Source organism: Schistocerca piceifrons, chromosome 6 (genome assembly GCF_021461385.2).
Source record: "Schistocerca piceifrons isolate TAMUIC-IGC-003096 chromosome 6, iqSchPice1.1, whole genome shotgun sequence".
In the NCBI taxonomy this organism is placed as follows: Eukaryota; Metazoa; Arthropoda; class Insecta; order Orthoptera; family Acrididae; genus Schistocerca; species Schistocerca piceifrons.
In genome coordinates this window covers 214355537-214368350 of record NC_060143.1, presented here as the reverse complement: position 1 = coordinate 214368350, position 12814 = coordinate 214355537, and the positions used below count along the sequence as shown (strand labels likewise).

At 47.7% G+C, this 12814-nt stretch overlaps 1 protein-coding gene across 1 annotated transcript in view; it reads right to left on the bottom strand.

Annotated features, from left to right (window-relative positions):
* Positions 1-12814, bottom strand: part of LOC124802697 (transcription factor AP-2-beta) — a 345309-nt gene that overhangs the window by 95877 nt on the left and 236618 nt on the right. The window contains exon 4 of the mRNA XM_047263639.1: positions 552-753. Within this exon, the coding sequence (XP_047119595.1) occupies positions 552-753 (202 nt within the window). The remainder of the gene's footprint in view (positions 1-551; positions 754-12814) is intronic.

Here is a 12814-nt window from a genome sequence, read left to right as displayed (position 1 = left end):
TAGTGCAGTTGCTGTGTTATTTCGATTTACGACGCAAAGTTTCTTTGGACATGCATGCATGCCCAAAGGAACTTTGCATCGTAAATGGAAATAACACGGCAATTGCACTATCGTATGAATTGAAATTTGTGTTACATAGGGCATTGTACTAGAGTAGTCCATGCAAGTGTGTTAACAATACTGCTACAGTGCTGTAATGGTTAGCACATCTGCCCAGCAAGCAGTAGAACCAGGTTCGAGTCCCTGCCATGGCAAAATTTTTTATTAATTTCTTCGGTTTCTATCGTTATCGAAGATCAATCATTTCATCAGTAAATTGCGCACACGTTGCAACTTACTCGGTGGTTAAACGGTAGGTCCTCTTATAACTGGCTAAGTCAGTTCACAGGTTGGAGGAAGACTAGAGCATACCACATCCTAGAGTCTACTGAAACTGTTTGGTGTTGAAGACCTACAGAGAGGCGGTCGGAGAGCTAGGAACTTTAAGGCAGGAGGGAGAAATGCAGACAGGGTCTGCATACTCAGACAGTGGACAAGAGGTGAGCAGTTACCTGCGCAACACACCGCCGAGTAGCGAGGCGTTGAGGCACTCGGGCGGGCTGAGGCGGCGCTGGACCTCGCCGACGGTGACCTTGTACTTGGAGGTGGAGCTCAGCAGCGACAGCCGGCCCGGCACGCTGCAGAACACGTCCGACGGCGCCGACGCCGACGACAGCACCACGTCTTTGCCACCCTCGCTGCGCGGCTTCATGCCTGCCAACAAACACACGCGATCAGCGAAAATCTCTCGCTTCGCGTCTGCCAACCCACACACCACTTACCGAGAAAAGGCGGCGTCCATCACTCATCAGTGCGTCCCACAAACGCCGTTTGTGCAAAATATAAAATAATTGCCCACGAAGCAGCTACAGACATTGTAGAGTGAACTAAGAGCTTATAAGTTACTGTCAGCAACCTGTAGTTCTATTACAATAGTTGGACCGCGCGGTCTGAGGTGCCTTCACGCGGTTCGCGCGGCTCCCCCCGTCGGAGGTTCGAGTCATCCCTCGGGCATCGGTGTGTTGTCCTCAGTAGTGTGAAAGGCTAAGAACCCATGAACTCATCAGTTGGTCCCTTAGGATCTTACCATTGCAATAGCGGGAGCTCGAAGTTGTGTATTGTGTACTGAACCGGGGACCCAGAAACGACGGAGAGGCTTCGTCCCGCAGTAGCTCTCAGTGATTCACAACCCCACAGAAGGCCACAGTAGTCGAACCACCCCATCGACGCCCAACAGCGAACCCCGGGTTATCGCGCGATTCGGAGCCCAGCGGGCCCCTCCGGGAACGTCTACTACCAGACGAGTGTAACCCCAAATGTCTGCATGGTACAGTAATTATGGTGTACGTGCACGTGGAGACGATGTTTGCGCAGCAATCGTCGACATAGTGTAACTGAGGCGGAATAAGGGGAACCACTACTAGACACTTCCTTTCCTGCTCCATTCGCAAAAAAGAACAAGGGAAAAAAGACTGTCAACATGCCTCTGTTTGAGTGCTAGTTTTTCATATTTTATCTTCGTGATCCTTACGCGAAATGTATGTCGGCGGCAGTAAATTCATACAGTTATCAGCCTCAGATGCCAGTTGTCTAAATTTTCTCAACAGTGATCCTCGAAAAAAAGTCCCCTTACCTCCAGAGATACATTTCACAAACTGCCTGTCGGCTTCTGTCTCGAGTTGTTCGGCCGACATTTGTCTGATGATTTTTCTGATATTTTGTCAGTACGAGTGGCTGGGATTGTCAGGACTTAACCTTCCATTGCTGGTAGTGGAGGTTGAAGCTTTGACAATGCCAGCCACTCGTGCTGTCGAAACGTCGGAAAAAGCATCACACACACACGTCCGAAGAAAAAAAAAGTTAAAGTGTGTGTGAAATCTTATGGGACTTAACTGCTAAGGTCATCAGTCCCTAAGCTTACACACCACTTAACCTAAATTATCCTAACAACAAACCCACGGCCGGCCGCGGTGGTCTCGTGGTTCTAGGCGCTCAGTCCGGAACCGCGCGATTGCTACGGTCGCAGGTTCGAATCCTGCCTCGGGCATGGATGTGTGTGATGTCCTTAGGTTAGTTAGGTTTAAGTAGTTCTAAGTTCTAGGGGACTAATGACCACAGATGTTCAGTCCCATAGTGCTCAGAGCCATTTGAACCATTTTGAACAAACACACACACTCATGCCCGAGGGAGGACTCGAACCTCCGCCGGGACCAGCCGCACAGTCCATGACTGCAGCGCCAGAGACCGCTCGGCTAATCCCGCGCGGCACGGCCGAAGAAACAGGGACTCAAGTCAATAGGCAGTATGTAAGCAAGTGGTCAAGAGAGACTTAATAATTTTGTATTCCCATTTGACTTCCCTAAACATCTCCGTAATACTGCGTGCTGTTCGAACCTACCGGTAACAAATCTAATAGCCTACTTGTGAACTGCTTCGATGTCTTCCTTTAATCCGGCTTGACAAGGATCCCAAACACTCTAGCAGTACTCAAGAACTGATTGCGCTAGTGTCATACATGCGGTCGCCTTTACGGATGAACAACACTTTCGCAGATAAAACGTAGTCGACCATTACACAATACGATAAAATGTGTTCTTAGCCTTCCGCATTTAGCGTTTTCTTAAGCACGATGAGGAGACCGCACCCCAATCACGTAAAACGCCCTCTTACTCTAACATCGCCTCCTCTGCATTTCGCCGGCCGAAGTGGCCGTGCGGTTAAAGGCGCTGCAGTCTGGAACCGCAAGACCGCTACGGTCGCAGGTTCGAATCCTGCCTCAGGCATGGATGTTTGTGATGTCCTTAGGTTAGTTAGGTTTAACTAGTTCTAAGTTCTAGGGGACTAATGACCTCAGCAGTTGAGTCCCATAGTGCTCAGAGCCATTTGAACCATTTGCACCTCTGCATTTCGTTGTTGCCACTACACACGATGGAAGGAAAGCTGTCGAAGATAGTCCCACACACACACACACACATATTTGTGTGTATGGTGTCATACCACTTTCAACTGCACACGTATGAATTCCACAGTACACGACATTTACATTATCGCTATCGACGAATATGTTGCAGTTTCTCATTAACGTGAGGTAGTCGGTAAGCGGAGTAGACCGGATAAAATTAAGCTTATGCGCGCTACATCCTCGAGTTTGCCAGGTAATTGCAGATTGCTGTAGCGTCATCATCTAGGCAATCCGTCTCCCAAGGGGTCACACTACCGTTTTCCCGTGGCGGTGGGAGGCCTGCTCTATGCGACTCACAGTTCCGGCAGCCTCGATTTATCTCGTTAACGGTGCGGCGGATGTCGGCCTAATGGTGAACGCTGAGCAGACCTGGCCGACAGCATCTCTAGGCAGGAAACACACACACTCACACACACAATGAGACCGGGGATTCCTGCGCCCAGAACAAACAGGAAGCAACACGCCCAGCAGCAGACTCTGCCTGCTCTCGCTGCCAACCTGTCCCGAGATTAAGATTTCCCTGGAAAGCTTTGCTTCAGTTTACGGCTGCGACCACTGGCGAGGAAAATATATCGGAGCCAACGCGCGCCGCGCTTGATGGAAGTACTAAACGAGAAACCCGTCCGAAACTCTTTCTGTGCTCCATTTAAGGGCGTGAGTGTTTGCTTCAGTGCATGCTTTGCAGCGAAACGCCGTTTTATTCCAACACAATTCTTACTATCTTGATGCTGTTATTTTTTTCCCCTGCCGTTCTAGAAAGTCTCACCGGAAAGGCGGTAAAAAAGCAGAGAACATTTACGGCAGTGGAGTTTTTTAAATGCTGACTCCTTGGCGGCGCTGATGACGCAAATGTGTGTCGTTTCGAAATTTTTCCTCCGCTGGATACGTCTTGGATATTATCTGACTCAGCGACGCACAGTTGTCGTCAGCTGTGGTTTTCATTATCAAGCACGGCGTGGAATCGGAAAGATTTAGTCATTTTGCAGTGTTCAGATTCAAAGATCGAAGTTAAATCTAAAGTTGACACTTAGTGTCCGAAAAATATATATATATATAAACTCCAACGGCTTGCAATTCGGACTGGTGTTACACGTGCGTCTGTGCTCCTTTCTGTTGACACTACTACTCATTTGCAAACTTTATTTGTCGACTAAACGCCTTTTAATGAGCCGCGCGGGGTAGAGGCGCAGTCCAAGGCGTCTTGTCACGGTCCGTGCTGCTCCCCCCGTCGGAGGTTCGAGTCCTCTCTCGGGCATCGGTGTGTGTGTCGTCCTTAGCGCAAGTTAGTTTAAGTTAGATTAAGTAGTGTGTAAGCTTAGGGACCGATGACCTCAGCAGTTTGGTCCCATAAGACCTTACCACAAATATCCAAAACTTCCTTTTAATAAGCAGACCGACTTCACAGCCTGAATAACACTCAACTTAGTGAAGACAACAACAGAAATGAATAACGGGTAATCAAACGAATAGCTGCAGAGAATGAGTACGACACAAACATTGGAGACAAAGCGAATCAGAAAATAAAAATAAAAATTAAAGGGATGCCTTATACACAATGGTTCAAATGGCTCTGAGCACTATGGGACTTAACATCTATGGTCATCAGTCCCCTAGAACTTAGAACTACTTAAACCTAACTAACCTAAGGACAGCACACAACACCCAGCCATCACGAGGCAGAGAAAATCCCTGACCCCGCCGGGAATCGAACCCGGGAGCCCGGGCGTGGGAAGCGAGAACGCCACCGCACGACCACGAGATGCGGGCCCTTATACACAACCAAAAAACACACAGACATTCAGAACATAAATACACAGAACACGCACAGAAGCACAGGTGAACAAAGACGCACAACAAGAAGCAAGAGTTACACTGTCGCTTACAAGAACAAAACAGCCCACAGGCTAGCCCGTTGCTGTTGTGGTCCTCAGTCCTGAGACTGGTTTGATGCAGCTCTCCATGCTGCTCTATTCTGTGCAAGCCTCTTCATCCCCGAGTAACTACTGCAACCTACATGCTTCTGAATCTGCTTGGTGTATTCATCTCTTGGTCTCCCTCTACTAGCCGGCCGCAGTGGCCGAGCGGTTCTAGGCGCTTCAGTCCGCAACCGCGCGACTGCTACGGTCGCAAGTTCGAATCCTGCCTCGGGCATGGATGTGTGTGATGTCCTTAGGTTAGTAAGGTTTAAGTAGTTCTAAGCTCTAGGGGACTGATGACCTCAGATGTTAAGTCCCATAGTGCTCAGAGCCATTTGAACCAATCTCCCTCTACTACTTTTACCCTCCACGCTTCCTCCGGTACTACACTGGTGATCCCTCGATGCCTCAGAACGTGTCCTACCAATGAATCCCTTCGCCTGTCATGTTGTGCCACAAATTCCTCTTCTCTCTAATTGTATTCAGTATCTCCTTATTAGTTATGTGATCTACCCCTTTAATCTTCAGCATTCTTCTGTGTCACCACGTTTCAAAAGCTTCCATTCTGTTCTTGTCTAAACTGTTTGACTCTAAGCACTACAAGACTTAACATCTGAGGTCATCAGTCCCCTAGACTTGGAACTACTTAAACCTAACTAACCTAAGGACATCACACAAATCCATGCCTGAGGCAGGATTCGAACCTCCGACCGTAACAGTCGCGCGATTGCAGACTGTAGCGCCTAGAACCGCTCGGCCACACCGGCCGGCGAATTTTGGTATGCCCGGGACCGATATTTTGCCAGTGTGAGTGCCAATACAGACAAAAATCAATATCCTCGTTCCCGGAGTGGATTAACTGTCTGTATACATAATTATGTTTGTACGGAACCCTAAATGCGCGAGTCCCACTCACACCTGGACAATTTTTTTAAATAAAATAAAATTAAAATTAAAAAAAATAGACAGAAAGGGGCGTTCTCCACTACGCACTACGTCATTGGTCAAGCCGTAGAAATTCGTAAGAGAAGGTTGCGGAACGCTCTGCGGAACAGGTTCTCGTCCAGAAATGAGGGAAAACCGGGATAGTATCAGTAAGAGGTCATCTTCCTTAATGCTCGCGGGCAGCAGCCTCCTCAAAATGTAGAACGCCGCTCCTGGTGCCGGTTAATTGCCGGGCGGGGTGTTTATTGCACCGGGTCAATTTGCCGCCGGATAAACCGGAAAGCGGCGGTCATTGGCTGCCGCTTTCGCAAGACGCGGCCGCCTCGGTCGGAGGAAGCTGCTGCCGTCTTCTGTTGTGCGCGGCGCCGTTACGCACTGTGCGAACTTCCTGCGGCCGGCGCCCACGCCCGCGCCTGTGATCGCTGGCGGCGCGGCTGAACACGAGCATACGCGATGGGTGGCTGACCGCCGGCGCTCGGTGTCTGGGAGCGACGCAGGGGGAGCCCCGCTGAGAGAAGGCGGGAAGCCGGCCGGCGGGGCTCGTTAACGGCGTAATATATCTCTGCGGCAGCCGCTGTGTTGGACGCTCGCTCTGGATAAACGCACAGTCCAGGTTTGCTGGCTGCCGCTACAAGAGCAGGAGGAGGACGTGGAGCAGAGGCAGCAACTGGGAAGAGACTAAGACAGGGTTGTGTGGCCTCAGCAACCCCCTCCCCCCCCCCCCCCCCCCCATCCACATCCATCCACTGGTCCTGTTAAACTACACATTATTGTTGTTGTGGTCTTGAGTCCGAAGACTGGTTTGATGCAGCTCTCCGTGCTACTCTATCCTGTGCGAGCATCTCCATCTCAGAACAACTGCTCCAACCCACATCCTTCTGAATCTGCTTACTGTACTCATTTCCCAGTCCCCCTCCTCCCCCCCCCCTCCCTCCACACACAGACACCCACTTATTTCCCTCCAGTACTAAATTGATGACAACATTCCATTACAACTACTGACAGCCTTGGGAGAACCACGCCTAACAAAACTCTACCACCTGGTGAGCAAGATGTATGAGACAGGCGAAATACCCTCAGCCTTCAAGAAGAATACAGTAATTCCAATCCCAAAGAAAGCAGGTGTTCACATATGTGAAAATTACCGAACTATCAGTTTCATAAGCCACGGCTGCAAAACATTAACACGAATTCTTTACAGACGAATGGAAAAACTGGTAGAAGCCGACCTCGGGAAAGATCAGTTTGGATTCAAAAAAATGGCTCTGAGCACTATGGGACTCAACTGCTGTGGTCATCAGTCCCCTAGAACTTAGAACCACTTAAACCTAACTAACCTAAGGACATCACACACATCCATGCCCGAGGCAGGATTCGAACCTGCGACCGTAGCGGTCGTGCGGTTCCAGACTGTAGCCCCTAGAACCGCTCGGCCACCCCGGGCGGCTTCAGTTTGGATTCCGTAGAAATGTTGGAAAACGTGAGGCAATACTGACCCTACGACTTATCTTAGAAAATAGATTATGAAAAGGCAAATCTACGTTTCTGGCATTTGCAGACTTACAGAAAGATTTTGACAATGTTGACTGAAGCACTCTCTTTCAAATCCCGAAGGTGGCAGTGGTAAAATACAGGGAGCGAAAGGCTATTTACAATTTGTACAGAAACCAGAAGACAGTTATAAGAGTCGAGGGGCTTGAAAGGCAAGCAGTGGTTGGGAAGGAAGTGAGACAGGGTTGTAGCCTATCCCCGATGTTTTTCAATCTGTGTATTGAGCAAGCAGTGAAGGAAACAAAGGAAGAATTCGGAGTAGGAATTAAAATCCATGGAGAAGAAATAAAAACTTTGAGGTTCACCGATGACGTTGTAATTCTGTCAGAGACAGCAAAGGACCTGGAAGAGCAGCTGAACGGAATGGACAGTGTCTTGAAAGGAGGATATAAGATGAACATCAACAAAAGCAAAACGAGGTTAATGGAATGTAGTCGAATTAAGTCGGGTGATGCTGCGGGAATTAGATTAGGAAATGAGACGCTTAAAGTAGTAAATGAGTTTTGCTATTTGGGGAGCAAAATAACTGATGATGGTCGAAGTAGAGAGGATATAAAATGGAGACTGGCGATGGCAAGGAAAGCGTTTCTGAAGAAGAGAAATTTGTTATCATCGAGTATAAATTTAAGTGTCAGGAAGTCGTTTCTGAAAGTATTTGTATAGAGTGTAGCCATGTATGGAAGTGGAACGTGGTCGATAAATAGTTTGGATAGGGAGAGAATAGAAGCTTTCGAAATGTGGTGCCACAGAAGAATGCCGAGGATTAGATGGGTAGATCACATAACTAATAAGGAGGCACCGAATAGAATTGGGGAGAAGAGAAATTTGTGGCTCAACTTGACTAGAAGAAGGGATCGCTTGGCAGGGCATATTCTGAGACATCAAGGGATCACCAATTTAGTGTTGGATGGCAGCGTGGAGGGCAGAAATCGCAGAGGGAGACCAACAGACGAATACACTAAACAGATTCAGAAGGATGTAGGTTGCAGTAGGTACTGAGAGATGAAGAAGCTTGCACAGGATAGAGTAGCATGGGGAGCTGCATCAAACCAATCTCTGGACTGAAGACAACAACAACAACAACAACAACTAAATTGATGATCCCTTGACGTCTCAGAATATCTACTATTAACCGATCCCTTCCCTTAGTCAAGTTATACCACAAATTTCTTGTATCTTTTTCAGTACTTTCTCTTTAGTTACGTGATCGACAGACAATTTTCAGCATACTTCTGTAGCACGACGTTTCAAAAGCTTCTAATTTCCTTTTGTCTAAACTGTTTATCGTCCACGTTTCACTTCCACACATGGCTACACTCCAGATAAATACCTTCAGAGAAGACGTCCTAAAACTTAAATCTACACTGAAGCGCCAAGGAAACTGGTATACGCACGCGTATTCAAATGCAGGGATATGTAAATAGGCAGGATATGGCGCTGCACTCGGCAACGCCTACGTAAGACAATAAATGCCCGGCGCAGTTGTTAGATCGGTTACTGCTGCTGCATTCGCAAGTTAAAAGTGAGTTCGAACGTGTTGGGACACAGCATCTCCGAGGTAGCGATGAAGTGGGGATTTTCCCCTGCGACCATTTGGCGAGTGTACCGTGAATATCACGAATCTGGTAAAACATCAAGTCTCCCACATCGTTGTTGCTGCAAGAACTGGCACAACGACGACTCAAAGGAATCGTTGACGTGACAGAAGTGCAACCTTACCGCAAATTGCTGCAGATTTCGAAGCTGGACCATAAACAAGAGTCAGCGTACGAACCATTGAACGGAACATCGTCGATATGGGCTTTCGGAGCTGAAGGTTCACTCGTGTACCCTTGATGACTGCACGACACGAAGCTTTACGCCTCGCCTGGGTCCGCTAATACTGACATTGGGCTGTTGATGACTGGAAACATTTTGCTTGCTCGGACGAATCTCGTTTCAAATTGTATCGAGCAGATAAACGTGTACGGGTATGGAGACAACCTCATGTAACCATGGAACCTGCATGTCGGCAAGGGCTGTTCAAGCTGGTGGAGGGTCTGTAATGGTATTGGGCATGTGTAATTGGAGTGATATGGGACCCCTAATACGTCTAGATACGACTTTGACAGGTGACACGTACGAAAGCATCCTGTCTGATCACCTGCATCCATCCGCGTCCATTGTGCAACCAGACAGACTTGGGCAATTCCAGCAGGACAGTGCGACACCCCACACGTCCAGAATTTCTGCAGAGTGGCTCCAGGAACACTCTTCTAGGTTTAAACACTTCCGCTGGCCACCAAACTCCTTAGCATGAACATTATTGAGCATATCTGGGATGCCTTGCAATGAGCTGCTCAGAAGAGATCTCCACCCCCTCGTACTCTTACGGATTTATGGACAGCCCTGCAGGATTTATGGTGTCAGTTCCCTCCAGCACTACTTCAGACATTAGTCGAGTCCATGCTACGTCATGCTACGGCACTTCTGCGTGCTCGCGGGGGCCCTAAACGATATTAGGCAGGTGTAGCAATTTCTTTGCCTCTTTAGTCTATATTCGATATTAACAAATTTCTATTCTTCAGAAGTGGTTTTCTTGCCATTCTCAATCTACATTTTAAATCCTCTCTAGTTTTGCCGTCACCAGTTATTTTGCTGCCCAAATAGCAAACTCGTCTACTGCTTTAAGTGTCTCGTTTCCTATGCTAATTACGTCAGCATCATCTGATTTAATTCGACGACACTCCGTTATCCGAGTCTTACTTTTTTTATGTTCATCGTATGTCCTTTCAAGACACTGTCAATTCCGTTCAACTGTTCTTCCAAGCCCTTTGCGGTCTCAGTATTACAAACTCATCGTCAAACCTCAAAGCTTTTATTTCATCTCCCTGAACTTTATTCCTACTTCAAATTTTTCTTTGGTTCCCTTTGTTGCTTGTTATAGGTAGATATTGGACCCTACAGATTAGTGACGGGAAAAACCGACCGTTTAAAACTGATTCCCGTATTTTAGTTCTGAATAACCGGTACTTTTCGTTATGTGTTTGGTGTCGTTTATAACAGGTGTTGTTTTTGTTTTCTGCTAATAACAGCGCCAAAAAAACGAAATATCAATTAGTCATAGCAGTAGTATTGAAATATTTCTTTATTAAATAAATCTTCTTAAAAAAAAAGAGCAATTCTATTCGTAAAATTTACTTTGGTTTGAAATATTGCGTTATTATAGAAAATGGGAATAGGAATCAGTGCTATTTTAATGACAATGCCGACAGAAACAAGCAACAAACACTTTTTACATTGGTACAGCATACCTGCGACGATGACCTCCCTGTTGCCGTGTATCGTGCCTTAACATCTCTGCAACGTCTCATGCATACGAAACAATGCTGTGACGAAAAGCGCCACGCTGCTCCTCTCTCTCTCTCTCTCTCTCTCTTTTTAATCCAACCCGGCAAAAGTACCAAACCGAATCGGTTGAACAGATGTTCTGTAAGCCACTACTTTTTTCGTGGATGAATTACTTACGGTTCTTCCAGTGGATCTCAGCCTGGCATATCCTTTCCCTGCATTAGTTTTTCGTTTCCATTTCACTACAGTGTCTCCGAACGCTTACTTCTAATTATTCTTGAACTCCTTATGCTGACGTTTTACCGGTCTTCATGCCAGACTGAATCTTTCACTATGTAGCGGAGTGGGCGCCCATTTCAAACTTCATCACACACAGTATCAGATCAAAAGCAACCGAACACCGCTATGTAAAGCGGAATTGACCACTAGATGCCACTTGAGTCACACCCGCCATTATAAAAGGAACTAAATTCTGCCCGAACAGGCCATGAAAGCACAACGGTACCGACCGGCCGCCGTGTCATCCTCAGACGACAGGCGTCACTGGGGCATTGGTCAGCACACCGCCTTCCCGGCCGTATGTCAGTTTACGAGACCGGAGCCGCTACGTATCAATCAAGTAGCTCCTCAGTTTGCCTCACAAGGGCTGAATGTACTCTGCTTACCTTCAGCGCTCGGCAGACCGGATGGTCACCCATCCAAGTGCTAGCCCAGCCGGACAGGGCTTAACTTCGGTGATCGGACGGGAACCGGTGCTACCAATGCGGCAAGGCAGTTGGCAAGTACAAATGGAGGCGCGGAGTATTGCTCTGTCAATAGAGAGGCAGTGGCAACGGAATGGGTCGTTCAGGAGAGTTCAGCGACTTTGATTGTGGGCTAGTAAGTGGATGGCACCCGGACGACAAATCCATCAGACGCATTTCAACCCTTCTGAAGCTGCCAAAGTCGACTGTTGGTCATGTCACTGTGAAAGGGAAACGCGAAGAAACATCCACAGCTAAACTGAGACGAGGAAAACTTCACGTACTGATGGACACGGGCCATCGAGCATTGCGGATGGTGGTTGTAAAATCGCATTAAATCAGAGGAAGGAATGACTCATTAGTTCCAAAGTGTTACCAGGAGTCCGGCTAGCACCACGATTGTGCGCCGGGAGTTAGAACGAATGGGTCGAGCAGCTTCTAATGAGCAACACACTTCTGTAGACAGTGCTGAGGTGTTGTAAAGTGCGACATCAGTGGACAGTGGATGATTTGAAACGAATGATTTTAAGTGACGAATCACTCTATGACACGTGTTAGTCCTAGGTTTGGCAAATGCCTGGAGAACGTCACCTACCGTCATGTGGGATGCTAACACTGAAGTACAGAGGGGGCTGTGTTTGTGGTGTGCTCCTGTCATGACACTTAAGAAGATGCTGTATGCGGAAGGATATGAATACTTTTATGGCATTGTGTACTGTGTTCAGTAGAAAAAGAGTTCGCAGACGATGACTGCATTAGCACGAAAATTCACCCTGTCATACAGCAGCGTATGTGAGGTAGTGGTTTGTGTTACGAAATGGACTGGCCTGCCTGGAGTCCCAACCTCAACCCAGTTGAACACTTTTGGGATAAATTAGAACGTCGGATTCGCTCCAGTCCTCACCTTCCAACACCACTACCTTCTCTGGATTTAGTTCTTGAGGGGGAACGGTCCGTCATTCCTCTACAGGCATTCAGGCAGCTCATTGACACTGTACCCAGAAAAGTTCTGGCCACCATGAAGGCGAACAGCGGACACGCCACTTATTAATATCCACTAATAGCTGGCCGGATGCTTTTGATCAGATAGTGTGTATCATTTCCTGGCCACGCCTTTTGGGATCTTGTTAAACGTTATTATAGGCTCATGATCTCATTTCCAGTATCCGGGAAATGACGAACAAGTCTTTCAAAATGGTTTGTGGTCAAGGCCTACGATGGTCAAGGTCTACGACCGTGACTTGTGGCCTTGAGACTTTCCCCACGAAGCCTAGTTATTTGCAGAACCCGACTCGTGAAAGTTCTGGCACGAAATAGCACTTAACAGA